The 23,500-nt window shown below is 41.2% G+C and overlaps 1 protein-coding gene across 2 annotated transcripts in view; it reads left to right on the top strand.

The window, feature by feature from the left end:
- Positions 1–18,636, top strand: part of LOC137874611 (inactive ubiquitin carboxyl-terminal hydrolase 53-like) — a 30,344-nt gene extending 11,708 nt beyond the window's left edge. Inside the window, exons 6-17 of one of the 2 annotated variants that reach the window (XM_068713427.1) lie at positions 324–406; positions 646–730; positions 933–1,079; positions 2,579–2,728; positions 4,646–4,814; positions 6,957–7,103; positions 8,458–8,604; positions 10,422–11,211; positions 11,988–12,055; positions 16,207–16,273; positions 16,371–17,098; positions 17,190–18,636. In XM_068713427.1, the coding sequence (XP_068569528.1) occupies positions 324–406; positions 646–730; positions 933–1,079; positions 2,579–2,728; positions 4,646–4,814; positions 6,957–7,103; positions 8,458–8,604; positions 10,422–11,211; positions 11,988–12,055; positions 16,207–16,273; positions 16,371–17,098; positions 17,190–17,266 (2,658 nt within the window). In that variant the 3' untranslated portion in view covers positions 17,267–18,636. Of the gene's footprint in view, positions 1–323; positions 407–645; positions 731–932; positions 1,080–2,578; positions 2,729–4,645; positions 4,815–6,956; positions 7,104–8,457; positions 8,605–10,418; positions 11,212–11,987; positions 12,056–16,206; positions 16,274–16,370; positions 17,099–17,189 lie in introns of both variants that reach the window. The other variant, XM_068713426.1, reaches the window with a different exon arrangement.
- Positions 18,637–23,500: the final 4,864 nt, after the last annotated feature.

Raw genomic sequence — 23,500 nt, 5'->3', positions numbered from 1 at the left:
CCTAAATGAGGATTGCTTTGGTCAGAGGGAGATTGATAACTTATATTAATTCATTTCAGTTGGACACTACAAAGCCCACAGTTTATAACTGATCACAAGGAAAGCAGCAAGATGAGTCATAATCTCTTGCCACAGTTTATATAAATTAGTTTTTTTTTTGTTTGTTTAATTTTTCCTCACTGTGACTATTTCTGATCTTTTTTTGGAAAATGACATGCTGACTTGATAATTAGTCACTGACGGCAGAAATGTGTGCTGAAATCACATCCTTTTTTTTTTTTTTTGTATCTCCGCCTTGGTCTCCGACTCCCTCCCCTCTGCAGTCCGTGTGCCGTAGCTGTGGGGCATCCTCCGACCCACTGCCGTTCACAGAGCTGGTGCATTATGTCTCCACCACCGCACTCTGGTAAGGCACAGGCGATATGAAACTTTCTTTGCTTCCCCATCGGCATCTGTCCGGCCCCATTCTGTTTTCATGGAGCTCTCTGCACATTTTCACAAGGCCATAACTTTTCTTTTGCTGACGTTCCACACACACACAGCTCCTCTCCACATGCCTTAATCTTCATTTGTCTCTGTCTGCCTTCCTCTTCCTCGCTTGTTCGTTCCCATGCTTCTGCTGACAATGCGTCTCATCTTTTTCAGTCAACAGACGCTTCAGCGCAGAGACGAGTCATTCGGGGATCTGTTACAAGCAGCAAGTACGATAGGGGACCTTCGTAACTGTCCAGTAAGTGGCAAAGTGTTTTAAAAAGAGCATTGTTGTTTATGCATCTGTGTCCTGCTGAAACCTGTCATCCCTTCATCATTCTGTGGGAATGTAGTGATTCTCAAGTATTTAGTTTGAGATATCTTTACTTGGTAATTGGGTGAATTTGCTTTTGGGTAAAACTAGCCTTTTTGTTTTATATGTCTTTGTCCTTCTTCCTCAGAGCAACTGTGGCCAGAAGATTAGGATCAGGCGGGTCCTCATGAACTCCCCAGAGATAGTTACCATCGGCTTCGTCTGGGACTCTGACCAGTCAGACCTCACAGAAGATGTTATCCGCTCGCTGGGGCCTCATCTCAGTCTTTCTGCAGTGAGTTTCCTTTCACCAACATATTATGTACATTTTACACTTTGTTTTTTGTTTTTTTAACTTCTCTAAAATATTTTCGGGAATTCCAGCATGAATATTGACGTACAGCTAGACCATTTCATCTCACTGACATTTTCAGATGAATTAATTAATTCAACAGGATATAAAATAACTCTGCAGACATGCTTCAGTTTGCATCAGAAATGTGTTCACTCACACAGCTGCTATTTCAGTTTTTTTTTCTTTCAGTTTTAGGGTCAGTTTATTTTTGTGCAATAGAACATATGTGGGAAATAAAGTGGGGATTTATTTCTCTGTAAGTCGTCGCTGTTGCGTAAGCAGTCAACACCCAATGCCCAGTTGGCCAGCGCCACTGATCAAAAAGCCCCTGCTGGCCTTGGGTCAGCTTGTCAGAAAGCCCCTCCCCTCATTTCTGTGTTGTCCTAAGCGTGTTTGCGCATGCCTGTCTGAGGGAACACATGGGCTGAATAGACGTCATTGAGACGGGGATAAAACATGTGTTCAGACCGCTTTTGTTGCAGTATTTATAGTTACGCATTGTTGAGCATAAGTATGCACAAATGTGCACATGTAACTCCTTGTCTGTCCCTAAAAGCACATCTTCACACACATGAATATGGTACGGTTGTGTGCAGTATTCACATGAAATATGTATGTAAGAAATTGGCACACAACTTATTAAATATTTCTCAGTAGTGCACTGTGTTGGGTGAACTTCACAAGCATTAAACATCAATAAGTGAAGTTCAGATAAGTTACAATGCCCATTACGTGTTGCATAACTTCTTCATTGAAGTATTCAACCCGTTTATTTGACAGCTCCGTCTTGCTCCGTTTCCAAAGCACACCAACAGAAGAATCTGTCAGAACCCCCCCGCCCCCTCCCGCTAGTGTGCCACAAAGGCCTTAATTCATTAAGGAGCGTTTCACACAACTTTATTGGGTGTTAACGTGAGCCCTCCACCCCCATCGTTTGCTTTGAAATCCATTGTTTGAGAGAGTGAGAGGGAGACAGAGAACTGGCTGTGCTGGAAACATGGGCAGGAGAAACAAGAAACCAACACTTATTCCACGTGTCTGCTAAATGCAGAACGCTTTAGTTTTTCATTATTTTTTTTTATCTTGCTGATATTTTTCACACTATTTATCAAGAAATGATTTAAGAAATGACCACTCTATGTTGGTATTCAGGCAATTAAAAAGAAAACTGTGGACCACTGTAGAATTAGTCTAGATATCAAGCTCTATGAGGGCGCTGATTTAAACCAGCACTTATTCGTACTGATCGTAAAATCAATGCCGGTTCATTCCCTCAGACCTTAATCTATAAACAGATGGAGTTAGTGATGGAGAACTAGCTACCAACATTCCTCACTTGCCTACCCACTTACTATAATGTTGATGCCGATGATTAATTGTTGCGCATATATATATATATATATATATATATACTCTAATGTGTGTGTTTTTGGACACAGCTCTTCTACAGGGTGACAGACGAGCATGCCAAAAAGGGAGAGCTGCTGCTAGTGGGGATGATCTGCTACTCCAGCCGTCACTACTGTGCCTTTGCCTTTCACACCAAGTCCTCCAAATGGGTCTTCTTTGATGATGCCACGGTGAAAGAGGTGAGACGGTGCGCCCTAGTGCTTGAATTATTTGTCAGTTTGCTTAACTTAAGCTCTTTGTTTTATATAATAGATTTGGGTTTTTTTAAATTTTAGACTGTGAGTCAGACAATACAAGCAGTTTGTAAGACACCACCTTGTGCTTTGGGAAATTGTGGGTGTGTGTGATGTGGATTTGAAATTCCAATTACACAGACTTGGAAAAAGATGTTAGTTAATTGTAAAAAATAATTGGTAATACACAACAACATAATTAATATAAGCTATTTCAACACATGAAAAGCTTTATTTTCATGTTTTTGTATCGGAGTCTACAGTGAATTTAAGAGTTAGTCATTAGGCTCGTTATGTTGCATCTTGCATCAAAATCTTCTCTCATTGGTCTACAAATGGACCACAGAAATGTATTCATGGACATGTGCTCTTCTGAGTTGATGGAACATGGTCTTACTTTACAAGCAGCAGCAACGAGTAGCAATGTTCAGTCTCCTATCTCTTTATCGCCCAATAAGGGCCACATCGATTGCCCTTCATGAGCCTCTGGGTTGCTGAGCCTTTATGGCACTGAAGAGCCAGCTAACCCCCCCCACCCATTTCTACTGCAGTTCCCCAACTCTGTCATTACAAAGTACTGCAGTAGTGAAGTGAAGCATAACCAGTAAAGATTATTTTATGGATCCCATCACTGGTTAAAGTTGAGGTGTCATTGAGAATGCTGAGGTGCATGGTGTACATGTGTATGCTGTCTGTCCGTGAATAACAGGTTTTGTGTGTGTGTGTGTGTGTGTGTGTGTGTGTGTGTGTGTGTGTGTGTGTGTGTGTACACAGTTTAGAGAGGCTGTGAATTCTTTTGTTTCACATCCTCACTATTTTCTCGGGCACTGTGGTGCAGCGGCTGGCTGGCTCTGTGTCAATCCATCAGTAGCTTGTGCTGTGTGTGCAGACCCCCCCCCCATCTCCGACTGAGATGGAGGAGCTACGGTGGTCAGCGCCTGCCAAGTCCGTACCTGGGTCGAAACTTGCTAACATTTTTGTGACTCACCAAATCCCAGCCACTAAATGACTCCAGCAGTGTAGCCTGATCGTTGCCTCTCCAGTGTGTAAAACATTTGTTTAATGTGTATGATAATAAAATACAGATGAATACATGAAGTGTGAGTTACAGTACTTGTGCCTACGACTCTCATTCTTAGTGGCTGGTGGTGGGAAAAAGACTTTTCTTGTAACTGACAGTACAACTAGACACCTGACACAGGAATTTGTTTGCCATTTAAAGTTGCTGCATCAGTATGAAATTGTAGGTAATGGCATGGATTAGTGTTGTAGCTACATATTTAGTTTATGTAGCCAAAACAACATTCAGACAAGTAGGTGCAAAGATCATTACAGCCTCATGGTGCTCTGAGCATGGCTGTTGATTTAAAGTCTTTTACAGTCCAGTAAGCGTTCACATCAACAGTCTATTTTGTTTTATTATATCCATCTCTGCAACATTTCTTTGTTTTGCTTTGCATTAGTTCTTTTTCTATCACATCCCCCCCCCTTCCACCGTCATTTGCTTAATTAAGGAGCACATAAGCATCTGTTAGCCTGCAGCCTGCCTTTGTGGTGCCTTCATGGCGAGACACGCACCTTACCCAGCTTAGTTAATGTGGTTGGGCTATTTGGCCTCAGTGTGATATATTTACTCACAAATTAGACTATGCACAAGAAAGTAGATTTAGCATAAATTATTATAATTATATGTTCAAATTGATTGATCCCCAAGACAGCATGTGGATGTAGACCAATTATTGGTAAACAGTAAAGGTAGTCTTTTTAAACATTAGTTTCACTGTGTATTATCCCACGTAATGGTGCAGAACTATGTCCAATGTGCTTAAATCTGAGCACCTTTCCTTTTGTCTTTTGCTGTAGATCGGCACCAGATGGAAAGATGTGGTCAGCAAATGTATCAAAGGTCACTTCCAGCCTCTCCTCCTCTTTTACGCCAACCCAGACGGGAGTGCTATCGCCACTGATGATACCTTAAGACAGAACAGCAGCCACTCTCACTACAAGACTCCTGTCAATGGAGAAATGCAAGGTAGGACCTGTCTCAATCAGTGCTGGTTCTGCATTAACTGTTTCCACTGTGCCAACTTCTACTGGAATAATGACCCTAATAAATAATAGGTCAGAGGTAATAATGATGACATTTAAAAGTCCTCATCATTATGAACATGTAGAGATTCTGTTGGCAACACAGTTATAACCTATGGGGGAAGATGAGGTGTCCTTTTATAAAAATGACAGCATGAAATTCCTTTGGGATACATATATCTTTGTTATTATTGCTGTTTAATGTTATGTGTTATTCTTTGCTTTCATTAACCATAATCCCATCCCAAATGACCTATTTGATTATAGTGCCAGACTGTAAAAGCCCCGTTAATATGAAGCTCAGCACGGCAGCTACCTCTCTTTTTATTTTTTTTATTTATAGTTGTAAGAATAGTGCTCGATGTGGAGGAAATAAAAGAAAAACCCACATGCCTCTGCAAACATAGCTTGTGTTGAGTGGTTCTTGCAGGTAGGTGGCAATTTAAGAAGACACGATATTTTTATGTAAACTTCTCGCAAGGCTGTTGTTTGATTTAAGTGGTGCTTTTACTCCCTCAGCGCACATTTAAAGGGGACATATTATGAAAAGGAGACTTTTTGAGTGCTTGTGCACATACCTGTGCCTTCCAATCCACAAACTGCAAAATGAGATGACCCTGTCAGTTCTTCGTGGGCTGCATAGACAGCCAGAACAAACATGTGATTCAACTAGCCCTTCATTTGGCTCCCTTTCCTCTGTCACTTGCAGGCTCATTAAAATATACCGCTCCCATCTGAGTATCTCCTCTCATGGCTTTAGGACTTCCTTTGTGAAGGTGCACCATATTTATTTTTTTGCGAGTCAATCACAGCAGACTGGGCTTTTTTTAGTGGGTGGCTAAAAGAGACAAGCTGTGGCTGCCGCGATTAGTTAACGTTATCCATGACATTGACGCTGAAAATGCAATCAATATTTTAAATCACAAATACAAAATGAAATCCTCTGTTCTTGTTGCTGCTAAATACACTAATAAAACCATCAAATCATCTGCCTGCTACTTTAGAAATTCTATTGATTAAGTGTTTGAAGGGAAACTGACGGTTTTCAACCGGCTCTGTGTCACTGCAGCGCGGGCAGTGGAGGGAGACCCGATGCTGTTCATCTGCCTGTAGGCTTCTGGCTGCAGCCCACTATTGCTGCCTTGTCAAAAAAAAAATGCTAGTCTATCACTTTTGATTACAATCGAAGAAAAGTGTACTCTGAAGAATATGGGGAGCACATTTTGATACTGACCTACAGTTTGCCAAAATACAATTAACTTAATTGAAATGGTCAATTTTGGGGATTGTTTTTAGATTAATCTATAACATTTCTCATAGATTAGACAGGCGCTAAAGCAAACTGCTTTGGACAGAAGGTGGGTGAATACAGGTATGTATATATATATATATATATATATATATATATATATATATATATATATATATATATATATATTTTTAATTAATGCATGTAAGTAAAAACCCAAAATATAAATATGAACTCGAAGTTGAGCATCATATGGCTCCCTTTGAGTTCTACACACACACACACACACACACACACACACACACACACACACACACACACTTATTTACAAATCACTTAAAATGGAAATCTAATTCAGAGAAACCTGAGCAAACAAAAACCAACTCTTTATAGGACGTGTAAAATCCCAGATCATATTTTTTGCCTTTGCAGGCAGTAATGAAAATTTGTTGATGACAGCTGAATATCTCTGCCGTTTGGATTATACATCCCTGGATTTGTTTGGTTGGTGAGGTTTTTATCCCCTTTAAAGATCCTCCTCCAACTCTGCATGCTGGCCGTGCCCCAGGTCCAAGCTGTGGCAGCCGCTCACTGCCCATCAGAGCTGACAGGGCGCCGGACCAAACTGGATGATCCTGCATAACCGAGGGAGCATTTTGTAATTTAAATTCAGTTTCTTAGTGTCAGGTGCAGTCTGTGTATTTGTTGATTTCAAATACATTTTTTCTTTATCATAAAACTTTAGGAACAAAGTGTTTTGGAAAAGAAATGACTGCATAAATGGCATAACCTTGACATTTTAATAATGTTTATGTTTCCTTTTTTCCTCCTCCACAGGCTTAGAGTCTCCAGTTGTAGCCCACAAGAAGCTGGACCTCACTAGGGAGAATCTGAACGCTCTGTTAGGCCAAGGCTCTTTCAAACAGAAGACCCTTTCGACCCTCAGCAGGGGCAGCATTCAGACCAGTGGAGAACGGGGACCAGGTAGGAGGGGAAATATGAGAAGACTGAAAGTGTTGAGAATGCAAAGAGAGGGAGATTCGTAACTCAAGATGTGGAGGAACACACTGCATAATTATTATTTTTTTTTTCTCTTTTTCTGAAGGAAATTCTTTCAACATTACAAAGAAGTATCAGCCTTAACAAAACTATGGTTTTAACACACAATATGTGCTTGTGGAGTGCCTTGCACTGATCAAGAGTGAAAAATGTGCAATGAAAGAAATGTGCTGCAAAAAAAGACATTGGGCGTTGGTTGTAGTTTGTAGCCTTGATTTTTAAACATTTTTGGCCACAGAGAGTGCACACAGATTTGGCATAGCAACCAGAAGAAGAGATAATTAAATATCTTCGCTGTAGAACTCAATCTGGCCATGTTGGTTATACAGAGGGGATTAGGGACCCTCATTGAGGAGACAGGTCACAAAGATTTACCAATTCTGCACACACTTAAATGCTAGTACAGGCCGCCTTTCAATCAGAGGGTCGGCGGTTCGATCCCCAGCTCCTGCTCTGCTAGTCTCATGTCAATGTGTCCTTGAGCAAGACACTTAACCCCAAAATTGCTCTCTGAATTGTAAGTCACTTTGGATAAAAGCGTCTGCTAAATGACTGTAATGTAATGTAGTACAGAGAAGAGTGTAAATTGGGAAGAAGAGATAAATTGAGAAAAGTAAATGACTTTATTGGAAAGACAATGAAACAATGTTGTTTTTAGGAGTCACTCTGAGCTTTCAGAAGCACCACATTCAAAAGTCTAAATAATTCAACTTTTGTTCATCATCTTGTGAACTATAACACATTCTGTTTTTTTGTGCTAAACAGAATATTGAGTCTCACAAATGTATTTTTTTATTTATTTATTTTTAAATGAATGTTCTCTTCACAGAGAACTCTCAGACAGCTAACAGACCCACAGTGTGGTCATGTCTTCCAGTGTCATGACTCCTCATTAATAATGACGAGACAGAGCAGGGAAGCCTCTGCATGGGCATGTTTCCACCATGCCGCCTTTCTCCTCATGGAGCAGAAAATGCACCGCATACATCGGCACAATGTTGTGCTGTAAAGTTTGCATCAGTCTACACTCTCTCCAATTGCTCAGTGCTTTGGGGGGTGCTGGAAAACAGTGAGCAGAGAGAGGATGTAGTGACAATAAATTAGACACTGTGATAATAATAATGTTAATGGTGTCTGCAGTAGTGGAAAACCCCACCTGATGAAGAAGAGTTCCAGCTGAGATTGAAAAAACAAACAAATTACATGCTCGTTATATCCCCCCTAATTAAATTGTGCCAAATTCTTCATGGTTCTACCTGTCATCTCCCTTGTTTTGTAGTGAAAATTGGCACCAGCGAACCCAAGAGTCGCCTCAGGGATATTTCACGAGAAGTTGCCCAGAGAGCAGGAGAGATGCGTGGGATGCATCCATCCAGAAGAGAGCCTGATAGGAGCGGTCATCGGAGGCCGGAGTCACGCCACAGAGGTTGGTCGCACATTGATAGTGTGTGGATTTATAGATGTGGACTTATACACATGATAACTGTCAGGCTTTAAGATACAAAAGGCTAGCCTTCCACTTCCCCAGCCCTTATGTAACCGTCGGTTCGGGAGCAATGTGTCAGAAAGGGGATTAAGTGCTGACGTCTGTTGGAGCCTGCCTTCATCCCACTCTCTCATATTCAGAGCCATTGGTCCTCCTCTCTGTGGTCTACATTTACATTTACAAACATACACTATAGAGTAGATCTCATACTGTAAGATTTAATTAGAGGGGGAATTTAACTCAAAAGAAATTCATATTCCTGGCACAATATGCCCATGTCCCATTGACCCCCACACACTGTGTGTTGGTTCTAATCAGTCGGCTGATTGGTCTACTACTTTAATACTCTCTTAGTACGTCACTGCTTTCAATTAAGTGTCAGTGAAGGGATTATGGAGCACAATTGTAACACACTCCCAAATCCACCATGTCAACAACGGTAGCCTGTGTTAGCAGCAAGCTCACGTCCCATTATGATTGAATGCAGTCCGCTTAAGGAGGCTAGTGTCTCTGCCGTGATGAATGGGGAGGCTGGAGGTGACAATACAGTTAATGTAAGTAGTATAAATTTACAGCAGCGGGGCTCATGCCCAGGCTAGCACTTTGCTAAAAAGTCTACTCAAGAAAAGCTTAAGCAACTTTGCTGCTCATATTGGACTGTGGGATAGCCCCAAGGTATTTATGAATGATTTCTGTAAGTATTAATTTAGACATTTTTTACCCTTCTTCCAACATGGTCCACAGCCTTGTGTACTGTTAAAACACACAGGTGTATATTATATATATATATACCATAACGTAGAGAGCAATGTTTATAGTGATTTAACTCTAGCACGAAGTCAGCAAAATCCAAAGCAATAGGAACTGTATCTCTTGCGGGCTTTCCAAGGACTGACAGTTATATGAAGTATTAAATTCACTCTTTGTTCCTTCAAACGTGACGTTACAGCATATCACATTCTCCAGGTCATTTACATGATGACTCCAATACAAATGAAATAGAATAGAATAGTCTTTTTTATTGTATTTCCAAGATTAAAACAAAACCTTTTGCAGACGATTGAAATCAGAAATGTCGCTGCCGGGAAGATAAATAAGTGTGTGTGGGTGCATCTATAGCTTGACAAGAAGGAACTAGTTTCCAGGACGGATCCCTGGCCATATATTCTGAAAGTGGCTATAATGGCTGAAAGTGTCCTTGTAAAAGCAGACATAATTTGTCACACACAGACATGTCATTCCTATACATGTATGCCTATACACACACAAATACACATTGTGTCATGTGTATCTGCATGGCTGTCTGTACCTGAGCTGGTTACCCTCTGTGTACACTCTATGGAAGAAAATCGACTCCTGTCGGCTGTAATTCACACCTTCCTGTCACCTGCACACATAAATGTCAGTAACCCCGTTGTCGTCATGCCCTTCTCTCTCTTGCCGCCCAACTTGCACTGTGCTTTAGCACAGCTTTGTGTCAAGGTGTCAGTGAAAGTCAATTTTTGGTCTTGGCATCGTTATTCATGACGCTGTCTTTTGGCATCAGGTGATGGATAGATAGACAGATTTTTGACAGTTTGAAGGTGAGACAAGTTTAAGTAGATATACTGTATATAAGTTAAAAAAAACAAAATCCTGCCTCAATAGATATTACATATTTCTAATTCAAATTCAAAGTCTTGAATCATGATTTAAAATCTATTTTGAATGTGTTTGTCTGTTCAAGCTCTCATGAAACTTCCTTTGTTTAAAAGCAGATCCGGGTCAGGACAGGACCTACTCCCGCTCCGTCTCTCCTCCTGAGAATGGCTTCAAACAACACCTGGAGACTCGTCTGTACAGCAGCCAAGGAAAAGGTCCCATACGGACCGAGCGAACGCCCCACCTTGGTGGACGGTCCTCGCATGAGCCCCCTCACTCTCACTCCAGGGTCCAAGTGTTGCCCAGAGTGCCCAGCATCGGCAGTGGTCACCACAGCCGGAGATTAGACCAGGTCTCCAACGGGTACGATACCGACAGCAGCCAGGACTCCAGGGAGCGTCCTGGAAGCGGAGGGAACAGCCGCAGCAGGCCCAGCCGCCCCTGGAAGCCCATGCGCGAGGCGTTAAACGTGGACAGTGTTTTGAGTGGCGTCGGTGGTGGTAACTCGGTCAGCCAAGAGCGAAGGCAGCACAGCCCGCGGAGAAGACCCAGCAGTCAGTCGCCCTCCCGTGACCGAGAGCTCGACAGAGATTTCACGTGGGGAGGCAGAGAAGAACACAAACCCAAGAGCCTCATGACCATCTACGAGGACGAGCAGAGGCACGAAACAGGCGGCAGCCGAAGCTCGCTGGACTCAGATGGCCGGGGCGGCTACAGCGACAAGGACAGGTCAAAGGGCTCAGCGGCTCTTAAAGTGCGGAATGACAACTGGAAGATCCAGCGGACGGAATCCGGTTATGAAAGTAGTGACAGACTAAGCAATGGCTCGGCAAATCTGGACTCACCTGTGGTAGACAACCTTTCTTCCAAAGACCTGCGCACCATTCCCGAGCTGCATCTCACAAGGTAAAATAGAGTTTTTAGACAAAATCTTGGCTCGGCAATATCTGACCGAAATGTCTGTTCCACAATTCTGATACAAGTGTCAGAACTCTGCTTTGTCATCCCACCCATACCCTACTCATTTATGGATTTGAGTCTAAAAAAAGTGCTGCCATCTTTAAATGATTAAACACTGCAAACAAACTGTTCTAAGAATAGCAAGACCCATTTAACATAAATGCACACAAGGCAGATGTGCCAGCCTTATTATGTTTGGCTGTCATTTGATGGCTTTGTAGTACAGGTTTTGTTTGGAGATAATGATCCCAACTAGCTGACATCTCCTGTACTCGGAGGGGAGAGCCAGCAGATAGCTGACTTCCTCAACCGCAAGTTAATTATTCAAGCCTATTTCTTGGCAGTGAATTGCTCCTTTTTGTTCTGGGTTGAGGCCTGAAGTCACTAAAAGTGTATGAAATTCACATAATTTTATTTTGGTAAAATTTTGGCATGATTTTTTTTTTTTCAACCAGTTTCATTCGGTTTATTACACTATCTTTAAACATTTAACAGCACATACAACGCACTGCAGTTACAAACAGAAACCACACCTGTCCCACAGTAACAACAAGGGGAAAGAAAACATAAGCACTCCTTTTTGGCAATAAGATGTTTTCTTCACACCAAAGAAAATAATAATACAGTAGAAATGAAGAATCAGTATCAGATTACACCACACAATCAATGCTGATAACATATATCCACAGTGAATGAATAACTGAATTGATTTTGTATTTTAGGGATCACTTCCCTCAGAGAAGAAGTGATGATTTGAAGGCTGACATATTGCACTCTCCATACTCCACTGGTAAGTACTTCTCACACTTCATATTTCTGCGCACCAATAACTTTGGTTTAACAACGTCTGCTTATTCTGTATATCACTGGTGGCACCTGTGTACGTCCTCAGAGAGAGCTAACGTTTAAGATATACAGTGGGTAGGATTTGTTATATATTTAGATATTTGATGGATTCATTGAAGCAAAAATAGGAAAATCATTTTGTAATTTAAACATCCAACTCCAGAAGAAATATAGGTTTTCTGTGTGTTACATGGTGGAAATGAAATCCGTCTTTCCCAAAGGCTTGGCCCTGACATTAAAGAAATGTCCTCTGCCCAATAGGCTTCTGCGTGTCGTGAGGATCTGAAACATTAAGATAGTACTAAGCAATTTCCTTGATTTATTGTTCCATCAGTAGTGTAAGGTCACAGCCTGATTGATACTGGGATACTGTATGGAAATACGTGTGCTCTGGTTCCTCACTGACTGGCCTTGACCTTTTTTTTTCCTGAGTAAAGTTTATGTTATGCGGCACACAGAGAAGTCTACATGGGCTTAAAGGAAACATCAAGTCTTTTGACATTATTTAAAAAACATCTGGTTTGTGTCAGGTCGTCTGTCCTTCCTCACTCATATAAAAGGTAAAATAGGAAAGGGTGAAAAAAGGAACGCGAAGATAATAAATACCAACTAATAAACTGCTATCTGGATCCACAGGATACAACATTTTGGGGATCAGTTTTGGACACAATGTTGCAATAATGGTTATTTTTAACCATTATTAGACAGGAAGGCGGGATATTAGATGGCATGAATAGCACTAGGGGGTTTGTTGCCCGGACAGCCTTCACATTCTTTATCTAGCTTACTTGTAATACACAGTATCGGCACAGAGAAAAGGGAGGGAAATAGATTTTTAAATTAAGAAGTATCTTCAAAAAAAACAACCAAGCCTCTCTAATTCCCTCAAGAGGAACACGCTGAGTTAATCCTGAATAAGAGGGGAAGATGAGTGTGCTTGTAGGGGCCACCCAGCTGTGCCCGGCCGGGCAGAAAATGCCACGACTGGGCCTGTCAGAAGGTGGTATTCAAACATGAGGCAATGAAAATGCCATTTAGTAGCACTGCAGCTATTTCAAGGTCCCAAAGAGTTCTAAAACGCAGCATAGAAACAGCAGCTATAATTTGTCTTCCTTGAGTTTTATTCAGAGTTGAAAATAGCTTTTGCACAAGTGCAGTGAGTTGGAGAAACAAGCATGAGTGCTTAGTGTCGAATGCTGGTCTTGTCATTTTGCCTGTGACCATTTTGTTTTTTGTTTAAATTTCTCTAAAGATCTGTTCATAATTGATCGCACAAACCTACATTTTATACTAAGATGTTTGTAGAATGTGTTCCATTTTTGTATGAGACACTTCTTTTTGTATTTGAAAAGCATCTTCAGCTGTATCTCGAGTTAGTCTTGATTAATCTGACGAATTCCTCGCAATGCTGAATTGTTTATTGTTAAACCCAAACTTATCTCTGATAGGGTGTTTGAGTTTGGTTCTTCAGGAGCCGTTTTAAAATCAGTGTGGGGAATTTCCGCCCTGCTGTCTGCAAATGGTATTGAGGAGCTGCAGTTAATGTGTCCTAAGGCCGTTTGGCCTGAGTTCAGCGGCGGTAGTCTGGCCTGAGCTGCAGTTTCAGTGAAGGCTGAGCAGATTCCAGTTGTCCATTTAAGTCCAAAATCCTTTCTCAAATCACACACACACACACACACACACACACACACACACACACACACACACACGCGGGTGGGTCTTTGCCGTTGTGACTAATCATTCTTATGCTCGTTTGTTGCATCAAACGAGGGACCTCTCTTCGTCACCTTATTGGCTCCGGTGGCTCCTGCAGACCTCATCAAGAGTTCATCGAGTTCTTACGGCTCAGTTTGCACATGATTGATTGTTATGATTACATAAACAGAAGAGCTGTGTACTTCACTTGGCACTCATGTATGTGTGAAACCCTAAGTTATGATTATTATGAGATGTATATCCTATCTGAAACGATGCTTGTGACTCAAAGTTCACTCGGCATAGTATCAACACGGTGTGAGTTCTGGCCACTGACCGATAAAATTGTCTGAAAAAGTTGAAATTTTTTCAGGGCTGATTTCTCTTCCCCGCATAGTTCAAGTCTCAGTGAGAAGCTGAACTGCAAATACGCCTGTGAGTCTGATTGATGTTGAAGAAATTTAAGTACCCCAGACAGCAGAACTCAGAGAACTACAAATCTCAACTTGACAGCCTTAGAACTGAAATGTGTAGAGTTTTTGTTTTTTTCCGTCGCATCAACAAAACTTCAAAGGGCTGTCAGGAATTTTTGCATGTACAATTTCTCAAAACCTAGTTTGGATTTGCTTTCATGGTCTGTGCAGAGGCCCATTTTCTATTTCCTCTAGGAGTTTCACACCCTGACAGTTGGTATAATTGAAATGATGTTCTCTGTTCCCCTCAGTTAAATGTCCTGAATAACTTTTAGTGGATAACGGCAGGCCCCAAACAGGTGCCTCTCTTCAACCTTTCTCAGAGTTATGCTTTATGTGGAAATGGGATTAGAGACCGGCCTGTAAGTAATTTACACGAGTAGAGTATCTCTGTCCTTAAGTGTTTAAAAGATGAGTTTATAGTCGCACGCATTGCATGGCTCTTAATATGTCAACCAATGAAAGCTCACGCATTTATTAAGTGCTACAAAAAAAAAAATGCAAATGAGAAAGCTTCACATTCATTTATCTGAATAAATAACTTGCTTTCAAGTTAACAAGCAAATGGGAAATTTTGTTTGGTGCAGTTTAGATAGTACACTGAATGCTGCTGAACCTTAGCCTAATCCATGCAATCACAGTACATGGACGGCTTCCCAGGCAAGTGCACTAGGCCGTGTAAACAGCAGGACACCTTGAGTACATCTGTTTCGCTGGCATCCGCAGCTACAGCAGCGATCCCAAAAAAATTCCACTGAGATGAATGTTTTCTGGAGATAAGCCAGACCCCGAACCTGAAGAATTGATTTGAATAAAATTTGGATGGAATTATAGCGATTATTTGATAGCTGTTTTCTGAAACATCTTTTTGATTTCAACGAGAACTGACGGGCAACCCAGCAATACAGTCGCCTTACCCTTTCCTCATCCAGCTGCCTTCTCCTCCAAGCTTTCTCTTGGCAACGGTGATGTGACCATAAATATGAGACAGAAAGGCATCCTTTTTTTGTTGTTTTTGTTTTTGAGAATGATATTGTTGCAATTGCTTGCCAACATTGCAGATCAGCGTCATCAAATTGTGAATTGCCACATGGATTTAGCAGCTTAAAAATGCAATAGTGTTGTGGAGGGGATCTGGAGTCTGGAGTCTGACCCTGGCGTAATTGCATGCCAGCACAAAGGATTTAGCCACTAATGCTTTGAGAGAGCACGGGGGGTGGGGGGGGTATGCTGACACATCACAGATGGTCCTCAGCCACTCACTCTCTTCCTTGTCCTGTTAGTCAGCTGTTGTCTCAGGCCTTGTAAATCACACCCACCCTGCTAACTTGGCTAAGCTCCACACCTAGGGAGCCCTTTCTAAACATGTGGTTTTTGCTGATCTAATGGCTGAAATCGGCTATTATCTCCAAATTATTTCAGCATAATTCATTGACATCAGATTATGATGTGATTGACCCGAATGGATTGATAGAATTTTCATTGCTTTCATTAGTATGCGTGTGATGCAACTTCTAAATCTGCTCGAGTTCATCCAGGGTCCTTATTGTTTTATTAGCACTGTTAGCTCAAAGCCAGCTGGATATGAACCCAAATTCCCTTTTGAGGGGCCACGTTCTTTGGCTGGATCAGACAGTCAGAGTGGTACACAGGGGGCCTGAGGGCGCTCTGCCAGACTCGCTGCTTTGATACTTCCTCTCACAGCACCAGGCAAAGGGCCTCCCCATGACCCCTGTTAGATAACATGTCTTTGCTGGAGAGACACAGAAAAAAAAAAAAAAAAGTACTGTAGCCGTGTTCAAATAAAAAACCCAACGGCAGATGTTACATCGCTCTATTTTTTGGACCATCTGCTAGTGATGCCCATGAATTTACATATTAGTGTGTTGTGATATAAAAATGCTCATGAGGCTCCATTATTGTTTAGGTGAACATGGAAGAGAATCTCCAGATCTACGGGACGGAGACATCCTCTCCAGTCAGCCAATACAAAGGTAAGAAAAGGTCTTTTAAAAGAGCGCTGTGTAAGTCCTCTGTTGATTTGGCACGAGGGCAAATAAAATACTGTTTATTTTTTCCCCCCTGTAACAGAAGAAGAGCCTTCCGGTACACTCCTGGCATTTTTGAAAAGAACAATGGTCTGGACAGCGAACACGAGGAAAGCGTGGACGGCAGCCCTGTGAGCCCCGTGCCTCGTTACTTAGCGAAGACCAGCAGTTCTGAGTGGAACAGCTCGGATGACCTCGCTGGACCCTTCTCTGAACAAGAAGAGACTGGCCCTCTTGCCCACACAGACCCTTTCTCGCACAACTATCCCCCACCTTTACCCCCCAAGACCTTTGGCGACAGTTACGCCGACCCATCTGCCGTCCACTCCCAACCGCCGGAAGTGCCAACGCGGTCGAGCCCCCGCTACGAACCCAAAAATGGCTTGTCCCCACTCTCGCACACCACCCTGCGTCGCTGGATTGAAACACCTGCCGAGCACAGGCTTTCATCAGACGCCAGCTCCAAGTCGGGGTCATCGGATCAGGACCGGAACGATCTGTCGGCCAGCGAGAGCGACGACAGGTTACCCAGTCCAAACCCCGGACACAACGATGGCACGGACTCCCCCGGTCTGACAGACATGGCTCTTCCCACCACGTACTTTTCTGTGGATAACTGTATGACGGACACTTACAGGGCCAAGTACCACAAGAGACCCGCCTACATGAAAGCAGAAGACCATACGTCATCAGGGGAGAGTGACGTGGAAGGGAGGCTCCCTTTGTCAGATGTTCAACCACCAGAGCTTTCCAAAAGCAGATCAGAATTAGGTACCAATGATAATATTATTTGCATAACTTTTTTTTTTTATCCTTTTTGTAAATGTTTGGATTAATTCAGTCCTTGGCTTTTGTCTTGCAGGCTATCCTCCCACAAAGACTACTGCAAAGTGGAACCCGATTACTTCAAAAGGACTTGATGAGCACGGTTTCCTATGATTTTAGCAAAAGCATCAATGGACCTTGTGTAATCCGGTGACTGGATGCCAAAAAGAATTGCTATGCACTATGGCTGCTACACAGTTTGACTCCTTCTGACTGCGATGTGTGTTAGCATCTATACTTGTCATACAGAAAGTCGGACATGAAACTGGATGCCAAAGAGATTGTAAAAAGAATGGCAGGTGTCCTTAATAGCTATCCTTCTGTTTTGGTATGAACTACTAAACGCTTTGAATGAATAGTGAATTTGCACAGTAAAGAGCACCAGAAAGGTACAGAGACAGAAACATGCCGAAAACATTTTTGCTGTCTGGACTGTTGGAGCTCAAAATCCAAGGGGTTCGTAAAGAATGTGTCACAAAAAGCCACTTTACCACACAAGAGATTAAACGTTTTATTTTACGTGAAGAAATCCCCAACTTCCAGCAGTTCATGAAATGCTTTAATTTGTTTATTTAAATACTCCCATGTTTTTGTCTTACAACTTGTCTGCCCCAATCTATCTCTTTTTGACATAATATACCTTTTTTGTAGATTTTGGAAAGTATGTCACCCTATTGGTCACTTTTTTTGGCACGACTTAAAAATGGATCCCAAGGATCCGTGTGAATATGAAGCTCCAGGACACCCACATGATGAGACGTCCTCACAGGTCTGATGAGCCAGGGAAACTTACAACCTCTGCTACTTGTTGGTACGTGGAGTTTATTGACCTCTGCAAATAAGACGTGAAGTTATTTCTTTTGTCTCTCCCCTCATCCAACTTCAACCAGAGGAGGACTAATACCTCTGGTGTCTTTAAGGTGATGGGTATGGTTAATTGATTGATTATTGGTAGAAAAGTATGTGACAAAGTAACACCAGGCACATCCCTATCTCCTCACATGCACACCTTCACACGTCCTGAACTGTGTTTTCTGTCTTTGCACTGTATTTCTGTTAGATTACTTTTCTTTTCACACTCCGTGCAGTGATAAGCTTTGTTTTTTCTTTGTTTTTTAAATCAATTATGCAGTTCTCTGTCCTGTTTCTTAAGAATAGCTCCTATTAGCAGCGAGTCTGCACTTGTAGGACATGGACATGTAAAATTGTCATCTAGAGATAGATGAGCGTTGGTTATTTAGTTTTTTTTGAGAGGGGTTATTGATAATGTTTCAGATCTGAGTAGTGGACTACGTTTGGGTTCAACATGTTTTGTATATGCAGCAGACTCTAATGCACAGTGCCTTTTGTATTTTTCTATGTCATGACCACATTAGATTGGAGCGATGATTTGTACAATTCTGTGATTTGAAAGAAATTTTGCAACATTTTATTTTATTTTTATTGATTAATAAATGTTGAATAAACCATTTTATTTAACCATATGTGTGTGTGTGTGTCAAGCTATGTTATATTTAAGAGCACAACATTTAGAAAATAACAATGCAGATCTTGAATTATTATTTAGAGGAAATTAGTCTCTAATCAAAATGCTCATTTTGAAATTATGAAAATATAGAGTCCTGATGATAAACTTACAAAATAAATGTGTATCATTGTATTCTTCTAATGCTGGGATACTTGGTGATTTGCTGCCACCTGCTGTCATGTATCCTAATGCACCTTCTAATATTAAGAACTGACTACCCAACTAAAAATCCACAGTCTCTATACGCCACCATTGACTTAAAACCAAACACCTCAATGTTCTCTGCTGTCAAGTTTCCCTTAATCCAATAATCATTTCATAATTTGAAGCTCATGCTTCTGTTTTTTGAATGAATCCTACATAAACCACATTGAATTGTTGTCTATAAAAAGTGCCACATATGGCCACCTTAATGAACTTGGACTGGTATTCCCTCCAACGGCTTTATAGCATCTTTTGGATGCCAAATATATCGTTCTTGTCCAGATTGTTTACTTTCACTAGATATTGTTTTCCCTTTCAATTATAGGACCTCGCAATTTTCCCCAAATACAACTTTTTCGTTACACTCAAAGGGCATTACTGAGCAATATTGTATATTTTCATGAGGTAGTGTCCAATCAAAAACTGTTACAAGGACCTTACACTTGAAACGGTCTAATCTGATAATGATAAGTGGCTCTGTTATTAATCGAGCGTAAAAGACTTCCATACTCAAACTAAACGGTATAATATATACATATTTCAGAGAATTATGTTAGCTGGCTCTATGACACTGTATACTTTGAATAATCTTGATCAAGGACTGGTCAAACCCATGTTAACTGTCTTCAAACTAGGGGTGTTAGGATGTACCAGTATTGACAATAACCATGCTATTTAAAAATAACATTGATATAATGTTAATACCACACATGATAATATTGTGTAAGTAATCCAGAGCCTCTTGAATTATTCTATATATATATATAGAGCTTTGGTTACAGATTATTTCTCCACCTCCCTATACTTGTATTTTGAGTGTTTCATTTGCCTAAAAGAAAGAAAGCGCAAAATAAACAAAGTTAATGATTCATTTGAGAGAAAGTATTTTTTTTTTTAAAGATTTCCTGTTATGACGGCCCTACTTCAAACTGTTACAAAAAACATCAAACTGAATTATTTAACACAGTGGATTCAATATACCTTCATTCCACTAATGAGCTCTGAAATAATGCTGAAGTCCAATCAATACCCAGGGATGGGGGCTTATTTTACGGTTGGGCCATTCTGTCACATTATGAATTCCTTGCGGAGAGTAACTCTACAGCCGCCTGCACAGTGGAGTCAATACACCAATGTTTTGACTTTGAAAAAAAGATAGTTCAGGTCTGTTGTGTTATGTGGGTGTTCTAACATAATGTGGTTGTTTTTTGATGTCTTCTCAATGATCCCGGGCTGTTTGAAGTGTCTCCTGATATTTTGATGTTTCAGAATGTGAAATAAACATACTGTTTTCATCCTCAAGAGGGAAGTAGAGGACTTTGCAACCAAAATGAAAGCTGCAACTTGATCGAGACATTCACATTCACTTCACTATAACTTTTACTTCCTTTCATTGGTAAGCCCTTACTGCATCTTTCTTTACATGCGGTGTTGATTTAACGTCGCTCTGCATCTCAGTAGGCCAAAGGCCTTTTGTGCACAAAGGTGGCCAACGCTTTCCATTGTTAAGACGTTATCCAGGTGGAACTTGTTTCATTTCATTTTTGTACATTTTCATTCTCTAGCACATTGCCCCTGGAAATGTCTTCATTCTCCAGCAGTAACAATAAGGAAGATTCACCACAGGTATTTCAAGATTGTATTGCATCTTCAACAATGTCGGAAATATCTAAAATAAGTTGAGTAAGCTGTCAAAAAGACACAAACATGTGGACACCAAATAGACTTGTCTGGTTGTACCAAAATGTCAACCGCATAATTGACTTAGAAAAACAGCTAGAGCATGGATTTTCACCCCTCTCATCTGCATCAAAGAAACTATTTGTTGCCACTTGTAAGAAGACAACTCACAAATACAATTAAGATGGGATAATGATTTTTTTTTTTTAAACGTCAGTCCCGGACCGGAAAATAAATCTTCCGATGTTCACAACAGGGAGAAAAGGGGAAATGCTCACCATGCAATGCGTTCAGAGAATCCTGACAATGTTCTGTCATTCAGTGCTCTGCTACTCGTTGCGTGGCACGTCTATCATAGTTTTGGTGTGCTTAAATCTTTGGTGTCTTCTGGTGTGTGTGTGTGTGTGTGTGTGTGTGTGTGTGTGTGTGTCTTCCCCACCATCCGTCAGAGTGGGACTCGGCCTGTCAGTATGGGCTCCTCCTCCGCAGCTGCCTTACTTCATTAAGGGCCATCAGCTGAGCTCAGTGCTCCACTGTCAGAGTCAGACTTCTGTTTTCTCGTTTCTCCTCCTTTTGCACCCTCACTCTCACGGACTGTCCCTCAAGCTCCCTCACATCCTTCATCCTCATATGATTTCTCACTCTGTCAACTCACTCCAGTCTTTCCCTTCTTGCTAAATTTCCCCCTGCCCTCACTCTGCACTATCTCTTCTTGCCATATTCCTCTAGCCGACTTCTCATTCAATGTTTAGTTGTTTTTTTTGTATAACACCCTCCTTAAATCAGCGTATCCCTTGTGTTTCAGTCTCAACTTACATAGTTGATTTTCTTCCACAGTAAAAAACGTTTCCTTTTGGTCCACTTTTGGTGAAATTACACATTCAGATTACAGGAATAGTTATATTGCTTCATGCTATGCTTGTTTGTGTGCATTTGTGTAACTTTAAAGGCTGGCAAAAAAAATCTTACATATGATTGTAGCCCACAGAACTAACAATGAGCTTTCTATAAACTTATATGTGGCATTAAGGGGCAGATATAGCAAATGCTGTAACATAATTGCAAACAGATCACAGTATGTAGATTACAGCAGGGTAGTAAGCAATAATATTTGGCTGACAAAGTAATTACGAGGGTAGTCCCTGAAATGAAAGTGGTTGCAGCAGAAACCATTACGATGATAATAAATTAATGGCGTTTTATGGTACATACAGCTTGTTGGAACTAAATATACACAGGTGGATGTCACATTTCTAGTCGCCCTGATGCAGGACGGGTGGAAGCTGACAATCATGCCTTTCAGTACATCATTATTGTTGCAATATAGCTTCTGGCCACGGGTAACAGCACTGAGCACAGATCTACAGAGCAACACGTCCATTGATTACCACGGCCTATTTGGGATTTTAGCGTTTATATGAGTCAAAGTGAGTTCAATAACATCTAAAAGCCCTGGAGTAGATTGTGTTTACGATATATTGTTGAACTGGGAATTCCATCTACCAAGCGCGTGGGTTTGTATTTTCAGCACCAAACTTCATTAACACTGAATAACGGAAAGCACAAGCCAACAGATAGGGCTACATTTAGTTAACATTGCTATTGCCATGATTTATTTTCATAATAGTCACTAAGATATTGTATTGTGGCAATTTCTTCCCGAGTGTATACAAATGTATAGTAGGGCTACAAAGTTGCAAGTTACGAGGCGTGCATGAACGCAGCTTAGGAAAAGCACCTGCGCCGTCTGCTAATTAGCAACACCTGGGACTGCGAGGATGTCGAGAACCAAACGATACCAGTGCAATTACCAAAAACTGTCCTTTGAAAGTGACTTTATGAAATTTTGTAAACCAAAAAAAAAAGACACGAATTGTTAACTTGCTGGAGAATTGACAGAAGTGTGTTTTAACTTATTCAAGTCGAAAAGACTGCGCAGTTTTCACGAGTTCTTCGGCCCTGGGGAGACAGTTCCACCGATGAAACGGTAGACATCGACACCGTCCTCAGCATGTCGACAACGGACTGTGCCAGCTCCTCAATTGGTGAGTTATGGTGTGCTTTAATTTAATAAAATGTTTTGTCCCTACATCCAATAACCAAAGATAAAATGTTAGATACATACGCTATCGCAAAGCTCTATTTTGTACCGTTTTGCTAAGAAAAAAAGAGGAAAAACCCGCAAGACTACGAGTGTAGTCAGACAACCAAACACAGAGATTGCCATGTCAATGAGGACATGTCCTCTCTTCACCCTCACGAACTCATCTATCAAATATTTCTGTAATTAAATTAATCATCAATATGAATGTGTGGACACTCAACACACGTTTACTGAATTGTGGATATGTGTGTTTGACCGTAAAGTGACAGCTTGTTTGATAAGATAGGAGAGAGCCGGATAGTTGTCGGCCCCTGGTCAGATCTGGCCGATGCTTCGCTATTATTGGCCAGTCTGCATTCGGGGGCGGGACATAGCCCAAACTGGCAACACTGGCAATATCACTGTTTTCTCAGAGCTTAATTTTAATTTTCCTCTGATTGCTGTTTCAAGAGAAGTATTACTGTATCTGCAGTTCGCAGACAGTGATGGAACAAATGATAATGTGTTCTTGAATTTTTTTGTTTTTGGCCAGATGGTAAATAAAGTAGCCAGAGTGTAAGCAGCTTCATACTGCAAATACTCACCAACTGTGATGAACGTTGACATATGAATCTGTTTTTATCGTAGCCATTTAGCAACAAAATGTAACATGCTACTGTTTAGTTATTGCATTCTTCTTAAATGTGTCGTTTCCATTGGAAATTGCACTAACGAGCTAGCAAGCTTCTGGTGCTACCCATATTTGCAGTAAGATGAAAGAACAGCGTTGGCACATTAGCATACTATGATGAATTCATAATGTTTTTAGCTGGAAATTGCAGAGAAAGACCTG

The sequence above is a fragment of the Cebidichthys violaceus genome, unplaced genomic scaffold (assembly GCF_023349555.1).
Source record: "Cebidichthys violaceus isolate CVI_PGR_0920_01 unplaced genomic scaffold, fCebVio1.0.p SCAF_19, whole genome shotgun sequence".
NCBI lineage: Eukaryota > Metazoa > Chordata > Actinopteri > Perciformes > Stichaeidae > Cebidichthys > Cebidichthys violaceus.
Note: the sequence above shows the minus strand (reverse complement) of the source record. Positions and strands in the feature narration are given on the sequence as shown.